This window comes from Camponotus floridanus, unplaced genomic scaffold, assembly GCF_003227725.1.
Source record: "Camponotus floridanus strain SB8 unplaced genomic scaffold, Cflo_v7.5 scaffold447, whole genome shotgun sequence".
NCBI lineage: Eukaryota > Metazoa > Arthropoda > Insecta > Hymenoptera > Formicidae > Camponotus > Camponotus floridanus.
This window is the reverse complement of record NW_020229600.1, coordinates 16,153-43,615: the sequence shown is the minus strand read 5'-3', so window position 1 is coordinate 43,615 and position 27,463 is coordinate 16,153. Positions and strand designations below refer to the sequence as shown.

At 27.2% G+C, this 27,463-nt stretch overlaps 1 protein-coding gene across 2 annotated transcripts; it reads right to left on the bottom strand.

Moving 5' to 3' along the window:
* Nucleotides 1–24,533: 24,533 nt before the first annotated feature.
* On the bottom strand, nucleotides 24,534–27,222 carry LOC112639066 (28S ribosomal protein S5, mitochondrial-like). Of its 2 annotated transcripts, XR_003123273.1 has the most exons (4): nucleotides 27,038–27,222; nucleotides 26,668–26,889; nucleotides 26,407–26,592; nucleotides 24,534–24,552 (listed from the first exon to the last, which is right to left on the bottom strand). XR_003123273.1 is itself a non-coding variant. In XM_025411890.1 (3 exons), the coding sequence occupies exons 1-3, from the start codon at nucleotides 27,153–27,155 to the stop codon at nucleotides 26,525–26,527; spliced, it is 408 nt and encodes a 135-aa protein (XP_025267675.1). In that variant the 5' UTR covers nucleotides 27,156–27,222; the 3' UTR covers nucleotides 26,360–26,524. The 2 variants fall into 2 exon arrangements, 1 of the variants encoding a protein (XP_025267675.1); XM_025411890.1 differs by lacking the exon at nucleotides 24,534–24,552 and having other exon boundaries at nucleotides 26,360–26,592.
* Between the last annotated feature and the right edge of the window lie 241 nt (nucleotides 27,223–27,463).

The following is a 27,463-nucleotide window of genomic DNA, read 5'->3' as shown; positions in this document are numbered from 1 at the left end:
TTCTCGTAAGTGAAATGGGATTTTCGTTCGTACCGAAACCGGGAGTGCCGTTAAAGGTATATACATATTAAGTATATACATCGCGCGATCAAATATAAAATTTTTAATCGCATCGAAATAGTGCGGGAGTACCGTGCAGTATCGCGCGTAAAATAACGAAAATAGCGATATAAAAATATCGCTCGTGAGTGCGGGAGTGCCGAAAAGTATCGCGCGTTTAAAACTAAGAGGAGGAGGAGGCCTAGGAGAGGCATCGGGCTCTGGCAGAGCAACCTTCTGGTAAATAATTTCTTTATTTGTAATTGTATATTAAATATTAAATATATTTATTATAATTTCAATTAAACAATTAATCGTGTAATTTGATTTTTTATTTATATGATTTAAATAAGAGAGAATTAAAGATAAAGATTTTTAAATAAAAGCTATAATCTTGTAAAAATATAAGCTTTTATAAAATTAGTGAAGATAGAGAATTATTAATAAATGTTCTGTTTTTTTTTATTTTATAGAATTATTTTATTAATTTGATTATTATTATACATATCATATATATATATATATATATATATATATATATATATATTATATATATTATATCGAATATAATTCAATGCATACAATAATAATTTTTTGAAATATTAATTATTTTAAACTCCGCTACAATTTGAATTTTCTCTTTATATGTTATAGATCGACGAAGCAAACTTGACGATCTGAGAGGAGGAGCAGGCCTAGGAGAGGCATCCTGCACCAGCGGAACAACCTGATGGTATTATTATTGTATATTACTTATTATAAATTGCATTAGTTTGCTTCACTTATTCAAATGATTTAAACAAGAGAGATTGAAAGAAAAAGATTTTATATAAATCCTATAAAAAAGTTTCTATTTAAAAAATAGTTTTTTTACAATTTATAAAATTATTCCATATTTATATATTTGTTTATTATTGCTCGTATCGAATATAAAATTCGTTGCGTACAATAATAATTGAATATAATAATAAATAAATATATATATATAATAAAATATTAATCATTTTAAACAATGCTAATTTGAATTTTATGTTTGTATGTTATAGACAACGTAGCTTCGAAATCGACTCCGCTGTTGCGCATCAGTGTCGGTGAGTCAAAAACTTTTATTTACTTTTAAGGTAACGAATTTGTGGAGTTTGTAGATGTAGATTGTAGATATAGATTGTAGATTATAGGTTCGTTATCTTAAAATAAATGGGCTACAACAAATTAAACAATTTACATTTAATATATATATATATATATATATATATATATATATATATTTATTTATATTAACTTTAATACGTATATTAACTTGAATAGTTCTTTTCAATATATAGTAATACAGCATTTTAAGAATGTAAATTTAAAATTAAATAAATATAGAAAAAAAATCTTTATTTTTTATCAATTCTTTATTACAGTCAATTATTTATTTTGTTTAATAAAGAACATGCTATTAACTTTATTAATATTTTATATAATAATTTGTTTCTTTATAACATGCTGATTTTGTTTTAATTTTTCGTAGTCCATCTATTTATGTAGTGTAGCATATCAGAAACTTTGCTTTGACTATTATAAATCTAAGTTATTGATTAAGTAAATCATATATAATATTTAAAAAAATTAATGAATAAGTAAGTAAATATAAAGAAAAAATACAATGAAAAATATAAAAATGTTCAATTAATTTTATTTTATTATAAGTTTATTATAAATTTTGTTACAAATATTTTATATATATACGTATAACATAAAAATTTCAATCAATTAATTTTGATGGATGACTTAATATTATATTAGTTAAAGCAAAGTTATATTAAAATGACAATGGTCGTTACATATTACGACTATAAATGAGCGTAAAATTATGCTCATGCGAAAATAATTTGCAACGAAAGGAGTTATTCTCCTTTATTGACCTTAGAGAGGTCTCTGAACTTTTTGCTAAAAGTAGCCAAATTAAATATGGTCGTGATCAGTGAAAGGTAGGTTTAACTGATCCGACAAATTATTTTAAATAAGATGAAGAGGATGACCAAAATATTGGTCAGAAGTAAAAAAATGAAATATACATATGTATTTCTACGTGCAATAGCACGCAATAAAATAAACGCGTAAAATAAACGGGTCCGACATAAAATATACGTTAACATTTAAAAAATAAATCAAGACGCGTAAAATAAATGGTGGCAAAAAGGAAATAGGTTCGCGAATCGTGTTTAGGGCACATTTCCTAAATCGCGGATTTAAATAATCACGGATTCTTGCTGGCCTAATCAGCAAATAAAACTGCTACAGTTTTTAGGATCGGTAGGGCTGTTAGGATGGATAGGGTTGTTAGGATCGGTAAAACTGTTAAGATCGGTAGGATTGTTAGGATCAATGTAGGGCTGTTAGGATGGATAGGGCTGTTAGGATTGATAGGCCTGTTAGGATCGATAGGCCTGTTAGGATCGATAGGGTTACTAGGACCTATAGGGCTGTCAGGATTGATAGGGCTATTAAGATCGATAAGGATTGTTAGTATTGTTAGGATTATTAGACTATGAACTGTTAAACTATAGTATTTTATATAGTAAGATAATTACTATATAATATACTATAAAGTTTTTCCTTATTAAAACATAAGATATAATTTAAGAGCGCAAAATTGTATATTATATTATGTAAAATTGTATATTAATTGTACTCTGAAAAAGCTGTACAATCAAGATTGATGTATAATGTTTGACATCATTCTTGATTTTTTAATAAATATTCACATTGCATATAATGTGAATTACATGTAATGTGGATGTTTAATAATTTGATTGTGTTGTAAATTACGTTTTTATATATACGAATTATATTATTAATTATATTAATAATATAATTCGTATATATAAAAATAAATATAATATAGTAAATATTGTATGCCATTATAAACATTTTTTATAATGTTAAATTCAAATGTAAATGATGCTTTTTTTTTAATTTACAGTTTATATATATATATATATATATATATATATATATATTCGATTTGATAAAATATTGTCATTTATCAATTTAAGCAATAAAAGACGTACTTATTTTGGAACATTTTTGTGCAAATTTGCAACTGATATCGACTTATTTGATAGAGATAGCATCATTGTAATCTATATTCTACATCTATACTATGTATATAATCAATATATTGTAATTTATATATTGTAATAATTTATATATATTGTATATATATAATTACATATTGTAAATTATATTAATTGCACGAAATTGAAAAAATGCACATAATACATAACGCAAAGTTTACAAAATTAATATATATCCAATAAATACTCGTTGTCTGTTAGACATTTTATTTTAAAATTATTCTAGAATTTAATAGTCTGTTTTTGATACGGAAGTTAATAAATACGGAAAATTTTGATTTCTAAATTTCGTAGTTTCAATTATCTTTTTAATTATTATAATGCGTAACATAAAAATGATTAAATAATGAATGTGATTTGATATTAAGCCAACGATGCAATATTAATTTCTCACTCGCGAAATTTAACTTGCTCTTTCGATAATGTAAAATCGCAATTTGTCAAAATTATTTAGAAGTTCGGAATTTTGTCAATTAAATATATTCGTGAATTTGCGAATTGAAATTAAATATTTGTTAAATAAATGAATAATATTTATTAAATAAATGTATAATTAATATTACATACATCGCGTTTTTTTTCGTCTTTTTGGTTTGAGGCGCGATTGCTATCTTATTGTCTTTCGTGTAAATACTAATGCGGTTCGTATTATCGAAGAAATGGTCTTTATTGAAATATAATTTCTCGTCGGTTCTTGAACAATTAATCTACAACGAATTCAATGCCTCGTTGAAAAGGGGTTTTCGTTGCAGAGCTGGAATTAAACCCAGGTTTTTTCGACAGTTCCTGAAAGCAAGGGTTTTAACAATGGGTTAACGACAGATTTTTTAAAAGTCGAATTATGAAATTATAATTAAATAATATACTTTGAATAAAGAATTTTTTCTTCTTTTATTAAATCTTCTTCTGTTATTATTATTCTTAATATTAATATCGGTTTAAAAATTTTTTATCGCTTTGGAAAAGACTTATTGTTAGTAGTGAAGCATTGAGCATAGATATAGCTATTATATAGAGATAAATATTAATTTACCAAATAGGTAAATTTAAATTGTAATTTATTTGTTCATCTCTGAACTTTTTTTAACAAAATATATGGTTACGAACGAATATGTTTTATTAACTGATTTTTAATTAACTTTACTTTTGATCTCTTTTGAGAGATTATTTCTAGGTGTTGGGCATCCTGCCATTTTAAGCCATTAATATTAATTTTTAAGTATAATTTGCTTGATATTTTATATAGAAAATTGGTTAGATATTTTACATGCAGGAAATATATGCGCAAAATATGACACATTTGATAAAACTTTTCTTATGTTAATCAATAATATCAATAATATTATACTAATACACACAAATATACATGAAATGTACAAGTACTAAAAAATTCGAGGCAAGTCGAATGGGTACCCTGATATCAGTAAGATATCGATATATTAAAATATTATTAAATATATTATAGAAGAATTAATAATTTTTTATTTTACGTCGCGAAATATTTAAATACGAAATTTTTCAAAATCTTGCTGTTATTGGGTTCGACTTGTCTCGACAACAGTTGGTACCCGAAAATTATTGTACTCGTACATTTAACAAGCGATAAATGCGCATATGTTTCATGATTCTTAAACATACTCGTTTGTAACCATGCACAGTTCTATAAAAATAGTTATATTATAATAGTTTTATTATTTATTAATGAAAAGACATTTCTAAATAATGGAAGAACATTTTTTCGTGTAAATTTCGATTTTGTGAATGAAAGATGGTGATCATAATTGTCATTGATTCATTGAAATGTTAAAATCATTGCTATTGGGAGTGGCTCTAGAAGATCTGAGATGATTCGTTCCATTTTGCAGCGGAACTCTTGACATTTAACGAGTCGTTTAATTTTCCTTCGCGGATCAATCTCGATAGAATTCTACGTAAAATATACGTTTAAAAAAAAGTCACTAGTAAAAGTCGTTAATATTGTTTTTTTACCTGTCGGATTTTAACTGACGATCGGGCGAAATTATTTTAATCTTTCGAATTGTTATCATCAGATTATCCGCGAGATATTTTCGTCTTATATTTAAGTGCAATTATTATTTTTTTACTTGATCGTTGGCTTATACAAAATTTCGCTTATTTTTTCACGTGTCAAACTTTCTTAAAAAATTAAAATGTGTCAATATAAATACTTTTCTTTTTGTAATAAAAAGATTGATAATATAATTGATGATAAGATATAATAATTAATGAAGAAATATAATAGATAATGTAAATGTATTTGCGATTTTTTTATTGCAACTTATTCATATTACGCAATTCTTAATAAGTTTTGTAATGAAAAGTCGATAATTAATAAATATCACGAATAATTTGAATCGTCTGTTTGAAAATCATTTGATTTAATTTTAAATGAACGTTGTGTGCATTTCAGACATTTTCGTGTAATTTTGTATCATAAGATATTTTGTACTAATTTATAAATATTATAATTATATTTATAAATTATATATTATAATTATATTATATAAATATTATAAATTCTTATCATAAATATATTGTATATGTTGTAAATATTATTATATATTGTAATAATATTTTATAAAACTATTTATGTTATACTTTATAGTTCAATTATTGTATATTTTATATTCAATATGAATTATATATTAATTGTATTAAATACACACAATAGTGTATATTGTATATATTTTCAATATTTGTATATATTTCAATATTTGTATATATTTTATAAATAAAATAATTTTGTAATGTAATAATTTTATAAAATAATATGTAATAATTTGTATAATAATTTTATAAAATAATTTTATAAAATAAGATATTTTGTATTAATTTATAAATATTATAATTAATATATTATAATTATATTTTATAAGTATATTATATTTTATAAAATATATATGTTACTTTCCACACTTCAATATTATTATTGTATATTATATATTGTATACTTCCCTTTATTTTATGAAATTATATTTATTATATTTAAATGAAATAATTATAATAAAAATTTTACCTCTTCGATGGTATCTCCACCTTAACGAAGGCATTTGCCGGGTGAAGAGGTTTGAGTACTCTAATGATCCGGAGAGCTATGTCGGCGGTAATGTATTTAGATAGTAAAAATAATCATTTTTATGTCATTTTGCTAATCAAATCGCTTCAAAATGAGATCAAAATGATTATTTTTGCGATCTAAATAGTTACCGGTAAGGTCACCTATGCCGGACAGGTCAAAGGGGAAGAGTGAGACTAAGAGAGATACTGTAATTATTTATACTGTAGTTATATAGTAATATTTTTAATAAAAGCTATATATATATATATATTAATGATGAAAAGTAAAATCCGTGCTTAAGAATTGAAACATCTTTTTACAGACACAACAAAATTTTCATACGATATATATATAAAAGAATTATATGAAAAAATTAACAAAATAATTAATAAATATATATTACTTAATTTTTTTATCATGTAAATTCTTTGTTGTGTATGAAAAAATTCTCTTCTTTTTTGCGTAGAATTTCTTCTACATTTTTATTTAAAAATGTTTTGCAGATATATGTCTTTACTATTTATTTTATTATCAAGAGTATATATAATTAATATGTTTATTAAAATTGCATGTTATCTAATATATAAAGCATGCAAATATGTAACTGTATTCTTTCATATTATAAAGGATTTTAATTATTAACAACGTTAAATAATCTTTTCATTATTTTTATGGTTGCCTAGTTGAAAGTATACCATCACGTTTTCAATGTGTGTGATTAATAATTAATTATCTTTCATAAAAAAATATATTTTTTGTAACTACGTGGCGGCCGAGCGGACATGCGCACGGCGCGCGGTTGAAAATTTCGTTGCCTTAAAAAACTTGGTGACAAAAAATCGAGCGAGGAATCGTGATGAAAATGAAACGTACCTTCTACGTTAACTGTTACGATGTAATTAATGACGTTTTATTTTCGGCATTTTTTACAAAGATTTTAAACGCGGATACACGGAAATATGTAAGAAATTTGAGAAAGATCTACGTACATACAATTTCAAATGGGCGCGTATACTTTATGATATAAAAAAATTGTGCCAACTAAGAATAAAAAATAAGAATAAAACTAAGAATAAAAAATTTGTACAAGAAATAGAAGTACAAGAAATAGAAGTACAAGAAACAGAAGGAAGAAAACTTGTACAAATTAAAGAGAAATATTTTAATTGAAAACATTGTTATACAAAATAGTTGCTTTAATTTTCAAAAATAATAATATAAAAAATTAAAAATTTATTTAAAAATTGGAAACTGAAAATTAATATAAAACAAGAAAGTAAAAAAAATTTTAATTAAAAAAACTTGGCGCTGCGAATTATATTAATATATTATTCAGCTAAAAGCCTAAATTTTCAAATGTAAATCAATATAAATTAATTAAATAAATTAGATCATTAAATTTAAATGTTAGACTAATAATTGGAATATGTTCCAATCTTTTAAATTTCCATATTATATAAAGTTGATAAAATTTAAAAAACATAAGCTTGAATAATGTTTATTAATAATTAATTTGAGAATTTCAAGAAATAGAATATTTAACAAAATTTATTTTATGTTATTTATTTTATGAAATATTTCGTCGACGACGAATTACTATTACGTGGCCTTCATTGTGACGTTGGGACATTTTGTGACGTAGGGCAATGTTTACACGGTTGCCTTTGTGTTCTTCGCGCGATGAGACTCGAGGGGGGGAGAGGAACAGAGCCGCTCCGTATGTCATATTATTTTTCGATCATTCCTCACGGTTACTTCGACTTGAATAAAACGCGAAGAACGAAGTGCGTGATTTTATATAAAAATATATATTTCAACAAGATTTTAAGAGATAAATAATAGGAATTATAAATTATCTTCTCCTTGTGCGATCTTTATAGCTGGTAATTTTTTTAACGATACTTGAATTCGATTATATCTCGCGATTTAAATTTATCATCGATTTAAATCAAGTTTATTGAACATTTTCGAATGAAAACGATCCGCATAGATAAAATGTGAATCGTGAAATCAAATAATTTATAAGTATTGAAATGTCGTCATCAATATCGTTTATTAATAATTCTAGAAATTCAAAGAATAGAATATTTAACATAATATTTAACATAACAATTGTTGTGCTAAATTTTGCCAACTCGAGACAGCTTCTTTTTAAAATAAAGTTTATGACACATAGATTACGGATATGCGAATCTCTAGATGGACTAAATTATCGTTTAATTTTAATTTTTATCCTTTTAAAAAAATACTTATTTTCTCAATTATTGTCTCCGAAGTATCATAAACTTTAAGCCAAAAATAAAGTCCAATCTCTAGTTGAGAAAATTTTGGGTAACAAGCTTATGGGCACTTGTCGATGCTCTTTATTTTATACTAAATATTCATCGAATATTCACGAATAAATTAACTGTTCGGCCTTCACACACGGCCTTCGTTCTTTGTAACACAATATTTATACGGGAACATTTTTGTTGTCATTCGCACGATACAATTCGGAGGAGATGCGGCAAAAGTCGCTTCGTATATATCGCATTCTTTCCATCATTTCTTATGGTTATTATGAATGATTATTATGAGACATTGTTATAAATAATTAATATTTGATTTCTCACTAACTAAGTATCTCGTGCAACTTATATTTTTTTACTACAATAAAGTTATAATAGAATAAAGTATCAGTCTCATGTTTATCGAGAGTGTCATTCAAAGCATCGTGCGATTGTCATATTCTGATTGATTGTTGATTAGTACATGTCCGAACATAATTAAATAGCGTTTTCGCGAGTGAGTATTTTATCACTGCCCTGAAAGAACAACAGAAAAGGAGTACATTCAGGTATCGAAGCTTCATTAAATTTATATAATATGTGATTAATGAATAATTAATTTGCATTAATAATATAATCGATATAAAATATAATATAATATACAATATAAAATACAATCATAGCACGTAAAATATTTCATGACTACGAATTATTAATAATACAATGTATTCAATCTTGGCGACGTAAACAAAAACGCGCTACTGTATCCCGGCTCTCGATTCTATTATCATTCGCACGGCGACTCTCGAACAAAAATGTAAGAGACGTTTTGTTAAATTCATTTTCTAAACGCGATCGCGATCATTATCGAATAATTATTTCATATAATAATATGATTAACGAGTAATTAATTTTTATGAATACATAATCGATATAAAATATACAATCGATATAAAATACAATCATAGCACGTAAAATATTTCGACTACGAATTAATATCATGCACATGATTTAAGGATTGCAATAATTTTAGCAATAATTATTATATTAATAATTTCCACATTATTTATCGTAACATCTTTACTTTTGTGAATTAAATTTCAGTTTTCCTTTATTAAAGAAAATTATTGTCCTGTAATCTTTTATTCAATAATATATAATATATAAATAGACACCTTTTTACACTGAGATAAAAAATTGTTATATTTATTGCATATATGACATAAAATCGGAAGCGCAACAATGATTTATATTACATCATTGAATGATATATAATGAATTCCACACATAAATTATATAAATTATATAAAATTATATATAATATAATTTTCTCTCTCTCTTTCACAAATTATATTATATCATAAATTTATATAATATAACCCTCCCACGGGGTACACCTTGGCGCGGTGGGAGGGCTTAGTACTTGGTGCCTTGAAGTTTATTTTAAATTTTTTAATTTAGAATAAATCTCAAGGAGCCTGAAGAGGAAGCTAAGTACCCTTTCGCGTCATCGGTGCCGTCAACGTGTCGCGGACGGCGGCGTCTCGTTACCGCGTTTTCGCGTTTAGCTTTTTCGCGTCATCGCGTTATCGCGTTTTCGCGTTGGACTTTGTCGCAATCCCACTTTCACAAGTGAAATGGGATTTTCGCTCGTACCGAAATCGGGAGTGCCGTTTAAAATATATATATATTAAATATATACATCGCGCGACAAAACAGAAAATTTTTAATCGTATCGAATAGTGCGGGAATGCCGTTCAGAATCGCGCGTAAAAGTGCGAAAATAGCGATATAAAAATATCGCACGTGAGTGCGGGAGTGCCGCTAAAAGTATCGCGCGATTAAACTGAGAGGAGGAGGAGGCCTAGGAGAGGCATCGAGCTTCGGCAGAGCAACCGTCTGGTAAATAGTTTATTTATTTGCAATTATATATATATATACGTATATATATATATATATATATATATATATATAAATTAAATATTGAATATATTTATATTTATATTTATATTTATATTTATATTTATATTTATATTTATATTTATAATTTAAATTAAGCAATTAATCGTAATTTGATTTTTTTATTCATATGATTTAAATACGAATTTTAAAGAAAAAGATTTTTATATAAAATTTATAATCTTGTAAAGGTTTTATAAAGTTATTCAAGAATTATTATTAATATTTTATTTTAACGTCTTATTTTATTTTAGTAATATTTTATTTTATTAATCTGCTATTATTATATGCGTCGGATATAAAATTCAATGCATACAATAATTTTTAAAATATTAATTATTTTGAACATTATTACAATTTAAATCTTCTATTTGTATGTTATAGATCGACGCAACAACCTAGATGATCTGAGAGGAGGAGCAGACCTAGGAGAGGCATCCTGCACCAGCGGAACAACCTGATGGTGAATATTATTATTTATATTAATTGTATATAAATGAATTAATTAATTTATTAATTTGATTCATGTGAATGATTTAAACAAGAAAAAATTGGGAAAATTTTTGTAATATTTCTTTCTATATAATTCTTTCTAAAGGTTCTACTTGAAAAAATTAATTAATTATAAAATTATTTTATATTTATATATCTATTTATTAATTGTGCACATCAGACATAAAATTCAATGAATCCAATAATAAATTTCTTAAAATATTAATTATTTTAAACATTGATGTAATTTGCATTTTATATTTGTATGTTACAGATAACGTAGCTTCAATATCAATTCCGCTGTTGCGCATCAGTGCCGGTAAGTGACAACCTTTTATTTTGAAGCAAAGGATTTATAAATGCATGAAGAAATCCATTGCTTCTAACTCTCCGTTGGCGGGACAATACGCGAGTAAAAATTAAAGTGAAAAAGTAAAGGAAAAATATTTTTAATAAAGATAGATGATATTTTTATTGCAATTGTATGATGGACATACATGAAATATTCTAAAATTCTATTATATATCGGTCTCTATAAAAAACAATTTTATAAAAATATAGGCTTTTAATCGATAAATATTTAATCTCTAAAATAGAGATATTTCTAACCAATCTGCCAACCGAGAGTTAAAATGCATGCTTTTTATCTTTTATGCATGATTGAATTTATAACTTGCAATTTTTGACGACTGAATAACGTGCGTTAAAGAAACGATCATAATATCGCATGATCGTTTTTGAAACAAATAGTCGTCAGCATGAATGGCCAGAAGTGGAGATAACTGGCCTGAAAAATACATGGTTAATATTGGCCAAAAAATGTGTTGCGCGGTTAAGGCTCTTTAAATTTTATCGCGAATTTCCGATTAGGGCTCCCCAAATTGCACCTTATCGCGAATTTTTGCTGGTGTAAGCCACCAAGTAAGGCGGCTAGGGCTGTTAGGACTGCTAGGACTGTTAGGGATGTTAGGGCTGTTAGGTTTGTTAGGGCTATTAGGGAATATAACAATTACATTTATTTTCAGAGAAAAAAAACAAATATTATTAAAAAAAGAAATATATATATATATATATATATATATATATATATATATATATTGCGTCGTCGACTTTTCGTCGTCGGTGCCGTCAACGTGTCGCGGACGGCGGCGTCTCGTTACCGCGTTTTCGCGTTTAGCTTTTTCGCGTCATCGCGTTATCGCGTTTTCGCGTTGGACTTTCTCGCAATCCCACATTCACAAGTGAAACGGGATTTTCGCTCGTACCGAAACCGGGAGTGCCGTTTAAAGTATATATATATTAAATATATACATCGCGCGACAAAACAGAAAATTTTTAATCGTATCGAATAGTGCGGGAGTGCCGTTCAGTATCGCGCGTCTAACTGAGAGGAGGAGGAGGCCTAGGAGAGGCATCAGGCTCCGGCAGAGCAACCTTCTGGTAAGCAATTTATTTATTTGTAATTATATATTAAATATTAAATATATTTATCATAATTTAAATCAAACAATTAATCGCAACAATTAATTTGATTTGTTTATTTATATGATTTAAATAAGAGAGAAAAAGATTTTTAAATAAAAGCTATAATCTCTTGTAAAGATATAAGTTTTTATAAAATTATTAAAGAATTATTAATAATGTTTTTCTTTAATTTATAGAATTATTTTATGAATCTACTTATTATTATATGGATTGAATATAAGATACACAATACATACAATAATAATTCTTTGAAATATTAATTATTTTGGACGTTATTATAATTTGGATTTTCTATGTGTATGTTATAGATGTAACCAACCCAGATGATCTGAGAGGAGGAGCAGGCCTAGGAAAGGCATCTTGCACCAGCGGAACAACCTGATGGTGTGTATTATTATTTATATTAATTTTATATAAATTAATTAATTAATTAATTTGATTTATATAAATGATTTAAACATGAAAATATTGGACAAATTTTTATAATAATTCTTTCTATAAAAGTTTCTACTTAAAAAAAATTAATTACTTATAAAATTATTTCATATTTAATTACTTATATAATTATTTCATATATTATCTATTTATAATTGCGTACATCGGATATAAAATTCAATGAGTTCAATAATAATTTCTTAAAATATTAATTATTTTGAACATTGATATAATTTGCATTTTATATTTGTATGTTACAGACAACATAGCTTCAATATCAATTCCGCTGTTGCGCATCAGTGCCGGTAAGTGACAACTTTTTATTTTGAAGCAAAGGATTTGTAAATGCATGGAGAAATCCGTTGCTTCTAACTCTTGATTGGCGGGACAATACGTGTAAAAATTAAAGTAAAAGAAAAAATATTTGTAAAAGAACAATAGATATAGACATACATGAAATATTTATTTCCATTATATATATATGGGCCTTTACAAAACGATTTTAAAAATAGATTTTTAATTTCTAAATATTTAATCTAAAAAATAAAAATACTTATAAGCAACCCGCCGACCGAGAGTTAAAATGCATGCTAATTATATTTTATGCATGATAATTTATTTCGCGATTTCTGACGACTGAATGACGTACGTTAAAATACGATCATAATATCGTACGATCGTAAACAAATAGTCGTCAAAATGAATATAGCCAGAAGCAGAGATAACTGGCTTGGAAAATACATCAATATTGGCAATATTGGCCAAAAGATGTGTTGCGCCGCTGAGGCTTCCTTTTATCGCGAATTTCCGGTTAGGGCTTCCTAAATTTTTCATTATCGCGGATTCCTAATTAGGGTTCCCCAAATTTCACTTGATCGTGAATTTCTGCTGGCGTAAGCCAGCAAGTAGTGTGGCTAGGGTTGTTAGGTCTTTGTTAGGTCTGTTAGGGCTGTTAGGACTGTTAGGTTTGTTAAGCCTATTAGGTTTGTTAGGGCTGTTAAAGCATATAAAAATTAAATTTATTTTCAAGAAAGAAAACATAAAAATATGTTATTTTTAGGGGTCTGTATTAGGCTTGTTAGGGCTATTAAGTCTGTTAGAGTTGTTAAGATTGTTAGGGCTATTAGGGCATATAAAAATTAAATATATATATAATTTATTTCATATAAAATTAAATAAATTATATATAAAGAATTGAAATTAATTATAAAAAAAACTATAAATAAAAATAAAAAAATTAATGTATGGAAAATGTAAAAAATGTAACTTAAATACATAATGTACATTTAAGTTGCATTTTATTATACGTATAACATGTACTAAATTTAATATTTTATTTTTTGTAAATTGTATTAATATTTTATTTTATCACTACTAAAAATTGTATTTTTTTTTAAATTAAACAATTTTAAATTCAAAGGTGAATGTTATTAGTATCTAATATGATAATATTTATTTGATAAAATATTGAGAGACAAAAGTAATTCAATTTAAATAATTTTTTTTCTAACTTATTTGAAATCATATACATTGATTATCATTAAATAATCATTTTAAATAATAAAAATTTTGCAATTTTCTTATGTTGAGAATATTGATACTAATAGCATCAATTATTAAATTGTAATTAACATTATAATTATATCTATGAATTGTAATTATATTATTTTTTATTTTTCATAATTTTCTTTGCAATTGTATAGAAATTATAATCTAGTTGTAATGATGTAAAAGAAATCTATTGTACATTACACGAAATTAGGTGAATACGTACAATAACAAAATTTGTTTAATTAACATATTTGATATATTTTATTTGAATATTTTTATTGCAAAATTATTCAAATATTTGGATAGCTTATTTTTTATACTAAAAGATTATTAATAAATTCGAGAAACTTTCATAATCGCGCAAATACCGTAAAAAATTTCTTTTTACATAATATAAAGGTTATTAAATAAAAGTGAATCAAGAAAAACACGATGTTAACCCAATAATTAGATATTATTGTAGCTTTTTGCGTAAAATTTGTCGTTCTTTTAATATTATAGAAAACACAAGTATGTTTGAAAATAAAATATTGCGAAATATTAAACATTATCAATCATGCGGAAATTAAAATCTATAAAACAAAATAATTTTCTTTGATTATCGTTTTTAATTTAATTCGAGAATTTCACATCGCGTTAAATATTTATGGATTACGATTTATTGATTTACGATTTTATAATAAATTATATTGCAAACAATTGCGTTCTTTTCACGTTTTTGGATGTGATCGCTGTCTCGACGAAGAAGCCTTATCGCTGTCTCTTATGTCAGGTGGACGCTAGCAAATGCGCGGTTTGTACTGGCGGAGAATCGAAACGATTTTCATTGCGGAAAGTTATTTCTCGCCGGTTTTTGTGAGATCTATCCGCAACGCTTAGTTCGGTGCCTCATTGAAAATTGAAAGTTTCATTACAGAGTAGGAATTAAACCCAGGTTTTCGTGACGGTTCCTGGAAACAATGTTTTGGCAGTGATTTAACGACAATCACCGTACATTGTTTGAAATCGAATTACAAAATTCATTATACTTTGAGAGAAGATATATTTTCTCTTTTTGTTAAAAATGTTCTTCCATTAATATCCTCCTATTAATATCACTATTATTTTAATAATGAAAATAATAATTCAAAAATGGATATAATAGATAAAATTCACTTTTTCAAATATGAATTTAATTTAATAAGTTGCGCAAACTTTTTTGTGCAAAATTTTTATTATTTGAAAAATTATGGTTACAAACAAGTATATTTTATTAATTAATTTTGAATTAATTTTATTTTTGGTCTCTTTTAAGAAACCACTTGCAGGAATTACTGGATGCTCCACTATCTTATGTATATTATAATTAGTTTATTTTAGATAAGAGTGTATATATAATAAAATACATGTGCGTAAATTGTGACATATTTGAAAAACTATTTTTTAATATTATTGTTAATAATAAATTAGGAATGCATGATATAATATAAAATGTGTGATTAATTAAAAAATTCGAGACAAATCGAATGGGTACTCTGATATCAGTAAGATATCTGCAAATTATTGTTACGTGCTAAGTCTTAACTGTTAAATGTAACAGAAAAATTAATTTCTTGATAATCTTTTATTTGATGTTGCTAAATATTCAAATTGAATTTTTTTTTAATCTTGCTGTTATCAGATTTGATTTGTCTCGAATTTTGAGCACATTTGGTACCCTAAAATTAATATTATTCACACATTTAATCAAGCAACGATAAAAGCGCATGTATTTTATTTTACCTTTAAATATATTTGATTGTAACATGTATATAAAAACTATTATATCCAGTCATTTTTTAGTAAAAAGAAAAGATTTCTTAAAATGGAAGAAGATGTTATTTTACGCGAATTTTAATATTATATATTGAAAATGATAAGAAGGGTAACAGTCGTTAATCCGCTGCGAAATCGTTGTTATCGGGAGCAATCAGGAAGATCGGGGATTCGTTCCTTCTTGTAGAGAAGATTCTGATGTTTAATGAATCACTTAACTATCCGTTGTGGATCGATTTCGCGAGATCCGAAATAGAAGAAATAAGACAAATTGAAGTTGCTTCCCACTTTTAGGATCGTTCTTCTCTTTGTCAGATATTAACCAGCGTGTCACTCGGCAGAGGGATTTTGATCTGGTCTAATCGTTAGGCCAGTTATTCTTTATTGAGCGTGGTGATAACGCGATTATTTTAAGAATTATTAGAGTTTAGCCTGTTTGCAATTGTTCGCGGAACAAGATATATATTTTACTTTTGATCGCGAAATTTACATGAAATTATATATTTGAAAAGAAATCGGCTATTAGATTCTGCATCCGCGTTTGATTCCTTACGTATATTATAATATTGTGCAAATTATATGAAATGCGCCTCTAATGTTGCAATATTTTTATTGTCGCACAAAATGATAATAATTATATTGCGCACGTTGTTATTCCGATTATTATAGAAATTATGTGTATTGTGGTTAAATATTATTATTATTATTTATTAATTTATTTATTTGTCATATATATTCGCGAAATTTAAACCGCGAAATTTAATTTTTTTCTGATTTAATTGTTGGGTAACATCAAAGTTTTACTTATCTTTCCGCGTCATCAAACATTTCTTTTAGAAAATCTTATAAAATGAATTAAAATTTCGCATTAAAATTACTTTTTCTTAATTGAGAGGAAACAAGTGATAAATTTATTAATGATTTTTTTAGTCGCGATAGATTATCAATACGCTAATCTAAAAATTTTCTAAAAATTTCTAATCAATTTACGTTGTACGTATTGCAGATATTTTCGTGTAATATAGTAAAGTAAATCTACGTATATATTCTACATAACAATTTTTTATGTATTATTTTATGTATTATATATAATATATATTTTTATTGTTATGTATTACACTATATATTTTCAACGAAAAATTTTATGTATTATCTTATAGTACAATTATAATACAATTTATAAATTGTACTATAATTATAATATATATTTTGTAATATATTTTTATGTGACTGCAAGCTATGTAATTATGCATTATAATATTTTATAATTATATAATATATGTATATTTTATACATTCTTTGTATTATATTTTCTATTTGGAAAATTTGAAAAACCTACATTATATTAAAAGAAATAAATAAAAAAATTGTACCTCTTCGATGGTATCTCCACCTTAACGAAGGCATTTGCCGGGTGAGGAGGTTTGAGTACTCTAATGATCCGGAGAGCTATGCCGGCGGTAACATAGGCCGGTATTCATACAATTTGTTTTTATATTTAATCATCTAAATATAATCTTAGATCGCATCTTAAAATTCTGTTCAGTCTCAATGAAATAATAAACATTTTCTAAATTTTACTTAAAACGATTTTAAATATAAGACTGTGTAAAACCCGGCCTTAATTACTGATAGGGTCACCCATGCCGGACAGGTCAAAGAGAAAGAGTCAGACTAAGAGAGATATCGTAATTATAATTATTATATTAATAATTATTAATTAATTACATATACTAATATATATATATAATATATATATATATATATTAATATATATTATATNCATATGAATAATGGAGAGATTATAAAGAAAAAAATTGAGAAGCAAGGGAGAAATAACAAGGGAGAAATAAAAAAAAAAAGTCATTTTTCAGAAGTATTCAAAATAACAAAGGTTTAGTCTCGATCCGATGATTTCAAAGAAAGATTTCAATGTATGAGAATGTCGTTACTCATACGTATATACACATATCATCTACGGCTGCGGTCGAAAAGACGTTCTTTATGCTTTGAAGCAGAGAGAAGACTGAGAGATGTCATGGCCAGCTTTTAGATGATCCCTGGAAGCGATACTCTCTCTATGAACATTAAAAACGAGGACATGAACTACAAAACAAATAATCACGAATGTTCTCAGAGGGTAACATATATGTCCCTCTGATAATACAAATAATATAAATAAAAATATAAATAATTTAATTAATAATAATTTATTATATAAAAATATTAGTATGTCTATATATTAGTATGTCTCTCTTTTCACGCTATTATTTATATTATATATTTATATTATATACTTATATTATATATTTATTTATTTATAAGACTTTTTTTTCTTTTCTCAACATCATTTATTTATTTATTTAGTTTGCTCTCAGTCTTTTAAAATGCAAAACTAAATATTATAAGATATGACTTTGGAAAAGCGCGATAAAACAATCGAATCATTCGTAATTCAAATCATTAGCATAATATACTATGAATTTTCTACGTTATATATTGAATCGAAATTGTGCGAAAGAGGAAAAAAAGAACAAGCCTATGAATAGACATTTCCATCCTTTACTAAAAAAAAAAAAGAAATTAAAAATATCTCTCAATTTTTCTCTCTTTCTTCGGGCAAGTCTACATATATAACCAATATGATTAATTGATTCCATCTTTATATATTTATCATTATGTGCTATTAATTAAAGCCGTAGACAATATTCAGAAATCAAAGTTGTGCGAACGTTGCGCGCAGGAATGACCATGCGCAGAAACGAATGCGCAGTGGTTCGGCCGCCATGTTGGCACGTGACTGTACGTCATACGCGTCATAGTACGTCATACTCGACATACGTGAATCGGAGTCATACGCAGTTACACGGATCGTCGTACATCCACATTTTTTCGCGTCTTTTAACCGTTTTTAAACGAATATCGCGAGTGAACGAGCGTCGAGAGTGTTCAAGGATGATCGTGCGACTTTCATAATATGTCAGTGAAAGTGCGCGACAACTATTTTTAATAGTTCAGTGATAGCGCGATCGCGAAGATGGAGCGAAGTTGCGTCGCGGTATTCGCGCCCTTGATGATGATTATCGGATGCGAGCGAGTATCGGGAGTGCCGAATAAAGTGTCGCGCGTTCGCGTTGATGATATCGTGTGAGTTTGTGTGCATCAAGATCGGGAATGGGACGTCCCGAGGCGAGCGAATGGAGCGGCCTGTGAAACAGCCGGCGAACGGTGAGTAGATTTGATTTATCATATTTGCGTGACAATTCGTGCTCATTCGACGCTTATACAGCATCGCGATGTCCCGAATTACGTTCGGACAAATCGGCGCCGCATCATAATTCGATGCGATGCCGTGCAATTCAAATAAAGTCGATCGCGTGAAGATGGTTATGCTAGAAGCGATTTCAAATTTATTTTATATACGCGCAGTGCTGCACAGCCTATCTCGTAGGGCTACCAACTGTCAAACGATACATTTTTTCGATCTAACCTAACCTAACCTAACCTAATCTCTCAATGTCTTTGGATGTCGAATGTAAACACAAGCGTATGCCACTTGGATTTTATCATGCTTTCGAAAATAATATTTAATTATTTTATTAGTCTATTACATTTATTACGTAGTATATTAATCGCATTAAATGTGCGACGTACAGTTTTACACATTTTAATGAGGAGCATATAATATAATTGGTTAGGTTAGATTAAATTAAAACAAGCTGCTGTGATTCATTTAACGTAATAGGATTAATTTGACGAATGTGCAGCTATTGAAGTTACATGATATTTGTGGACACATTTTTAAAGTAATCATGAGTGTCTTATCTCATCTCGATTATATGAAATTAAAATATAAAATATTTATGTATTCCACATTAACGTTATTCATTACAAGTACTATATTACTACATTACAAGTACTTTTCTTATATCTCAATCATATTCAACCATTTATTTCATCGATGAAGCTTTTCATATATCACAGACAATATGATACTGTGTGTGGAATTTTACACAGGTAATACATGGCACAAAAATAATTTGCTCTCAAGTATTGTGCGCATTTCTCAAAAATAAATCAAATTAAATTATTTTCAGAATCCAGAAATCGCTACATTGCCAGGATTGTATCTTATTATAACTGCGATATTATCACATTTTAATATGTGTGCGCAGTATTACATAAAATATATAAATTTATTTGAAACGTACTGAAATCTTTATCTTATTTATAATATTCATGATATTATAAAAGAAAATTGCAACTCTAATGAAACAGAGCGGTGGAATAATTGGTTGATACTTATGCTGGTCTACAATATTTACCCTTTCTTCACCATTAGACTTTTGGTGCTTTTTTTATTATACAGATGTTATCTGTAAACATAGTACTCATAATGTTGTTTCTATATCACTGTAAGCATACAAAAATGATAGCATTTTCAGGTAATTATGTTATACTTATATATCGTAAGAAAGAGAAAATAAAATTAAAGTTGAATACTGAATGTGCTCTAAAGTAAATCTCATCTAAATAAATAAATGCATAAATGTGCGCCCCACATTCCTCATGAAAAAAATACATAATATTAATCTTTATGTATTATTATTTTTAGATGTGTTTTTTATTCTTTTAAATTCTCTAGATGCACTTTTCATTTCTCCTCTCTTTCTTTCCAACTACTAAATATAGATCTATCATTTTTAATATAGATCTGTCATTTTTAGTGTACATTATGCAGTAAGTGGAATAAAGAGCAACTTTTTTGGCACATTTAAAATGTACAGGAAAGTCAGTTTTATCTGATGCGTTTTTTTCAATAGAAATATCTGAAAAATTTCATACGTCTTTTTTAATCTTAATCTTTCTAAATAAAAATTAGAATAATAAATTTGCAAAATAATTTGCTTTAATATATTTTTATTGCAAACATATGAAGCAAAGAGCTCAAGGTGCATCACTATGAAAACATCGATAGAATAAAAAGTAGATCGTATACAAAAAAATTAAAATATTTACACTACATATTTGATATAGCATTTAATCGATATGTGCAGTAATACGATAAAATCTAATTTTCTCTCGAATTGTTTCATGAAATTTAAACTACTAAAAAAATATCAAATATTCAAATTGTTCAATAGTCTTGCGAAAGAAGCAGTTCTCGCTTAAAGAATCTTTAGAAAAAAAGTACAAAAAATTCTAAAGAAAAAAAGGGACCCAAAAATTTTAATCTCACATGGATATTTAATTTTATACTAATATTTTTAATGTAACACTTCATTTATAAAGATTTTATTTTGTGAAACGTTTATACATAAAAGTACAATGATTATACGGCTTCTTTAATCTATTGTTTCATCTTCGCATGGTTTTCGTTTATAAAATATTTGTGCCTCTGGATATTTTTCTCTGGAAGCTTTATGCAATATGTGTAACCTAAATCTGTTAACGTACAAGTATTAGAGTAACGGAATAAGTATATGTAATTTGATTAAAAATACGTTTCTTACATGAATTTTTAATTACATATTTTATTATACTAGAAATAAAAAAATCATGCTTGCGCGATGTGATTCTAATAATTTACCGACATGCACAAAATGATGACTTTACCGGCACTCGAAAAGTATTTTGACTACGTAATTCTGGCGTTTAACGCGAATGCAGATGGCGATACTAAACAGCAAAAAAAGATTGCCGCATTGTGTGAAACGCGCGGCGCGAAATATTGCATTTCGTTTATCGTTCTATACAAAAAAAATTTGTGAAAGTGTTGTATTCGCGATTAACAGTTCGGTGTTGATGAATACTAATCAACGCAAGTATAATTTGTTGTGCATTGGATATCTCTTCAAACTCTGTACATGCATCGTTTTCGAATCGTCCTGATCGCACGTTCCGATAACACAGTGATCCAAAAAAAATCGTCGAATATATTTCATACGATTAGAATGGTGCACAGTATCGAGTGACTTTTATTTATTTGAAGCGCGATGTATTTTTGTGCGGACATTTATCGAAAGGAATGCACGTGCTTCTCCAAATTGAGGCGAGGTAAGATTGCAAAATATCGAAGCTTTATGCAATGTGTGTAACCTAAATCTGTTAACGTCCAATTATTCGAGTAACGGAATAAAAGATAAAGATTTTGAGATCGTACAAGTTTGTATGATATATATTAATATCAATCTTTATTATATATTTATATATTTATTTATTTATGAGTCTTCTTTTTCTTTTTCTCAACATCATTTATTTATTTATTTATTTATTTAGTTCGCTCTCAGTCTTTTAAAATGCAAAAGTAAATATTATAAGATTTGACTTTGGAAAAGCGCGATAAAACATTCGAATCCTTCGTAATTCATATCATTAGCATAATATACTATGAATTTTCTACGTTATACATTGAATCGAAATTACGCGAAAGAGGAAAAAAAGAACAAGCCTATGAATAGACATTTCCATCCTTTACTAAAAGAAAAAGAAATTAAAAATATCTCTCCATTTTTTCTCTATTTCTTCGGGCAAGTCTACATATATAACCAATATGATTAACTGATTCCATCTTTATATATTTATCATTATGTGCTATTAATTAAAGCCGTAGACAATATTCAGAAATCAAAGTTGTGCGAACGTTGCGCGCAGGAATGGCCATGCGCAGAAATGAATGCGCAGTGGTTCGGCCGCCATGTTGGCACGTGACTGTACGTCATACGCGTCATAGTACGTCATACTCGACATACGTGAATCGGAGTCAAACGCAGTTACACGGATCGTCGTACATCCACATTTTTCGCGTCTTTTAACCGTTTTTAAACGAATATCGCGAGTGAACGAGCGTCGAGAGTGTCCAAGGATGATCGTGCGACTTTCATAATATGTCGGTGAAAGTGCGCGACAACTGTTTTTCACAGTTCAGTGATAGCGCGATCGCGAAGATGGAGCGAAGTTGCGTCGCGTTATTCGCGCCCTTGATGATGATTATCGGATGCGAGCGAGTATCGGGAGTGCCAAATAAAGTGTCGCGCGTTCGCGTTGATAATATCGTGTAAATTTGTGTGCTTCCAGATCGGAATGGGACGTCCCGAGGCGAGCGAATGGAGCGGCCTGTGAAACAGCCGGCGAACGGTGAGTAGATTTGATTTATCATATTTGTGTGACAATTCGTGCTCATTCGACGCTTATACAGCATCACGATGTCCCGAATTACGTTCGGACAAATCGGCGCCGCATCATAATTCGATGCGATGCCGTGCAATTCAAATAAAGTCGATCGCGTGAAGATGGTTATGCTAGAAGCGATTTCAAATTTATTTTATATACGCGCAGTGCTGCACAGCCTATCTCGTAGGGCTACCAACTGTCAAACGATACATTTTTCGATCTAACCTAACCTAACCTAACCTAATCTCTCAATGTCTTTGGATGTCGAATGTAAACACAAGCGTATGCTGCCTGGATTGTATCATGCTTTCAAAAATAATATTTAATTATTTCATTAGTGCATTACATTTTATTACGTAGTATATTAATCGCATTAAATGTGCGACGTACAGTTTTACACATTTTAATGAGGAGCATATAATATAATTGGTTAGGTTAGATTAAATTAAAACAAGCTGCTGTGATTCATTTAACGTAATAGGATTAATTTGACGAATGTGCAGTTATTGAAGTTACATGATATTTGTGGACACATTTTTAAAGTAATCATGAGTGTCTTATCTCATCTCGATTATATGAAATTAAAATATAAAATATTTATGTATTCCACATTAACGTTATTCATTACAAGTACTATATTACTACATTACAAGTACTTTTCTTATATCTCAATTATATTCAACCATTTATTTCATCGATGAAGCTTTTCATATATCACAGACAATATGATACTGTGTGTGGAATTTTACACAGGTAATACATGGCACAAAAATAATTTGCTCTCAAGTATTGTGCGCATTTCTCAAAAATAAATCAAATTAAATTATTTTCAGAATCCAGAAATCGCTACATTGCCAGGATTGTATCTTATTATAACTGCGATATTATCACCTTTTAATATGTGTGCGCAGTATTACATACATAAAATATATAAATTTATTTGAAACGTACTGAAATCTATATCTTATTTATAATATTCATGATATTATAAAAGAAAATTGCAACTCTAATGAAACAGAGCGGTGGAATAATTGGTTGATACTTATGCTGGTCTACAATATTTATCCTTTTTTCACCATTAGACTTTTGGTGCTTTTTTTATTATACAGATGTTATCTGTAAATATAGTACTCCTAATGTTGTTTCTGTATCACTGTAAGCATACAAAAATGATAGCATTTTCAGGTAATTATGTTATACTTATATATCATAAGAAAGAGAAAATAGAATTAAAGTTGAATACTGAATGTGCTCTAAAGTAAATCTCATCTAAATAAATAAATGCATAAATGTGCGCTCCACATTCCTCATGAACAAAATACATATATAATATTAATCTTTATGTATTATTTTTAGATTTGTTTTTTATTCTTTTAAATTCTCTAGATGCACTTTTCATTTCTCCTCTCTTTCTTTTCAACTACTAAATATACTACTAATCTATCATTTTTAATATAGATCTGTCATTTTTAGTGTACATTATTGCAGTAAGTGGAATAAAGAGCAAATCTTTTGGCACATTTAAAATGTACAGGAAAGTCAGTTTTATCTGATGCGTTTTTTTCAATAGAAATATGTAAAAAAATCTGAAAAAATTCATACGTCTTTTTAAATTTTATTCTTTCTAAATAAAAATTAGAATAATAAATTTGCAAAATAATTTGCTTTAATATATTTTTATTGCAAATATATGAAGTAAAATGCTCAAGGTGCATCACTATGAAAACATCGATAGAATAAAAAATAGATCGTATACGAAAAAATTAAAATATTTACACTACATATTTGATATAGCATTTAATCGATATGTGCAGTAATACGATAAAATCTAATTTTCTCGAATTTTTTCACGAAATTTAGACTACTAAAAAAACATCAAATATTCAAATTGTTCAATAGTCTTGCGAAAGAAGCAGTTCTCGCTTAAAGAATCTTTAGAAAAAAAAGTATAAAAAATTCCAAAGAAAAAAAAGGACAAAAAATTTTAAATCTCACATGGATATTTAATTTTATACTAATATTTCTAATGTAACACTTCATTTATAAAGATTTTATTTTGTGAAATGTTTATACATAAAAATACAATGATTATACGGCTTCTTTATTCTATTGTTTCATCTTCGCGGTTTTCGTTTATAAAATATTTGTGCCTCTGGATATTTTTCTGTCAGAAAATGCAGTTTTCCATATTTCGCTAACAATTGTATTTTTGTTTCATCGGAGTTTCTCGTTCGTTCAAATCCAACATTCCAATTTTCTTTTGTAAGACGGAAGTTTAGTAAAGAATGGCAGTAATTTCTTCTTTTTCAACACCATTCTTTTATCCATTACATACTGCATAAAATCGAGAGACTCATTGGACGGTACTTCTGGTTTTCTGATTTGCGCTGGTGAAACAAGTACTACTGGATAATTCCCATTTTCTGATTTAACTTTGACTAAATGCTATCATTTTTCATCTGCAAATTGTTGATATTTCTGCAAATATTTCCATTATTTTGAGATTGATTTGTTTCATGATATATTGCAATAATTAAAGTATGATTACTGATATAATCTGCCATGAGACTACAGAGAAAGCCAGCTTTAATTCTTTATTTTGTTCAATATTTTTAATAATATAATAATTAAATTAAAGTTCTATGAAAATATGCTTGAAATACTAAATAAAAAAGATTGTTTCTTATGTACAACCTTATAAAGTTTAAGTAAATAAAAAATCATTGTTAATAATATACATATATAAATTGATAATTAAATAAAACAATTAATTAATTAATCGACACAATCCACGTTTTTTTTAGCTTTATGTCTAACATATATATATATATATATATATATATATATATATATATATACTTTTTATTTAATTTATATTAGAAAGAAACATTTTTTATTTATAAAAATATATATATATGTATATATATTTTTATAAATAAAAAATGTTTCTTTCTAATATAAATTAAATAAAAAGTATAATATGCCTTTAAATACTTTATATTCACACCTATTGCAATAAACCAACCAAAGAATGCTTTTACATTCCTCCTTGTACTTTGGCATACATATCCTTTATGCCAATTATCTCGCAACATGCTTTTATCGCATGATGACAAACAAGTCCATTATCCTTCATGAATTTTCTTTACAAATATTTTTATATTCTCAAACTGTGTAAAGAAATCATGTAACACTGAAAAATACAAAGTGATATTAAAAGAGAAGAAATAAATTTTATATTATATAGTATTGACAAGTATTTTCTTACCAGTGTGTTTCTTATATGTAGGAATATACATTAATCTTTGACCAGCCCTATTTTTAATCGTCTTTAGGGATGCTTTGGCTTTTGATAACGCAAATCCAGCCAATCTATTTCCATTCCCAGTTACTATAAATGAATTGATTCTAGTCTTACGTGCTAAATTACTGGTCATACAAATTATCATTTTGTTTTCCAAAATCCAGGTTTCAAAACTTTCAAATGTATCTGCAGAAAACAAAGATATTAATTATATAAGATTCTAATATTTAGAACTGAAACATCAAAAAAAAAATTGAAAATAGACATCGTATCACATGATTTTTGTATGTGTGTAATTTAACCATTATAATCCAATAATAGCATAAATATTAATCTTTTCCAATAAGATCTGATTCAATGCTTCTGCCATCCATTGTAACACTCTTCCAACCACATTCCAATGGCGATAATTTTATTTGCATTGGTCTGGTCTGACTTTGTGGTAATTCCATAAGTTTTTGCTTTCTTTCAAGATTTACAAGCAGTTTTTGCTGTTGAATTAATTCTTTTCCTCTAAACACAGGAATGTTTAGATCAGGAAATTGTATCGGAATTTTTCCCAAGCTAATAATTTGCTCCTTATTTAGGTCTCTCTTTTCACTACTCTTCTTGCTCTACCTCTGCGTCTTCCTGTATTACTGATACTTGTCACACCCTGTCATAATTCATCTTCAGGTCCTACATAGAATAAAAGCACAGTGAAATATAAATGCAATGAAATACACTATTTTCTACTGTAAATATAAACTATTATCAAAAT

What these genes read in the sequence shown, in the direction of transcription:
- LOC112639066 (XM_025411890.1), bottom strand. Translation starts at nt 27,155, where the DNA reads ATGGAATTACCACAAAGTCAGACCAGACCAATGCAAATAAAATTATCG. An exon ending in ATCAGATCTTATTGGAAAAG is followed by an intron (nt 26,890 to 27,037) that starts ATTAATATTTAT and finishes TGTTTTCTGCAG; the next exon opens with ATACATTTGAAAGTTTTGAA. An exon ending in TACATATAAGAAACACACTG is followed by an intron (nt 26,593 to 26,667) that starts GTAAGAAAATAC and finishes TGTATTTTTCAG; the next exon opens with TGTTACATGATTTCTTTACA.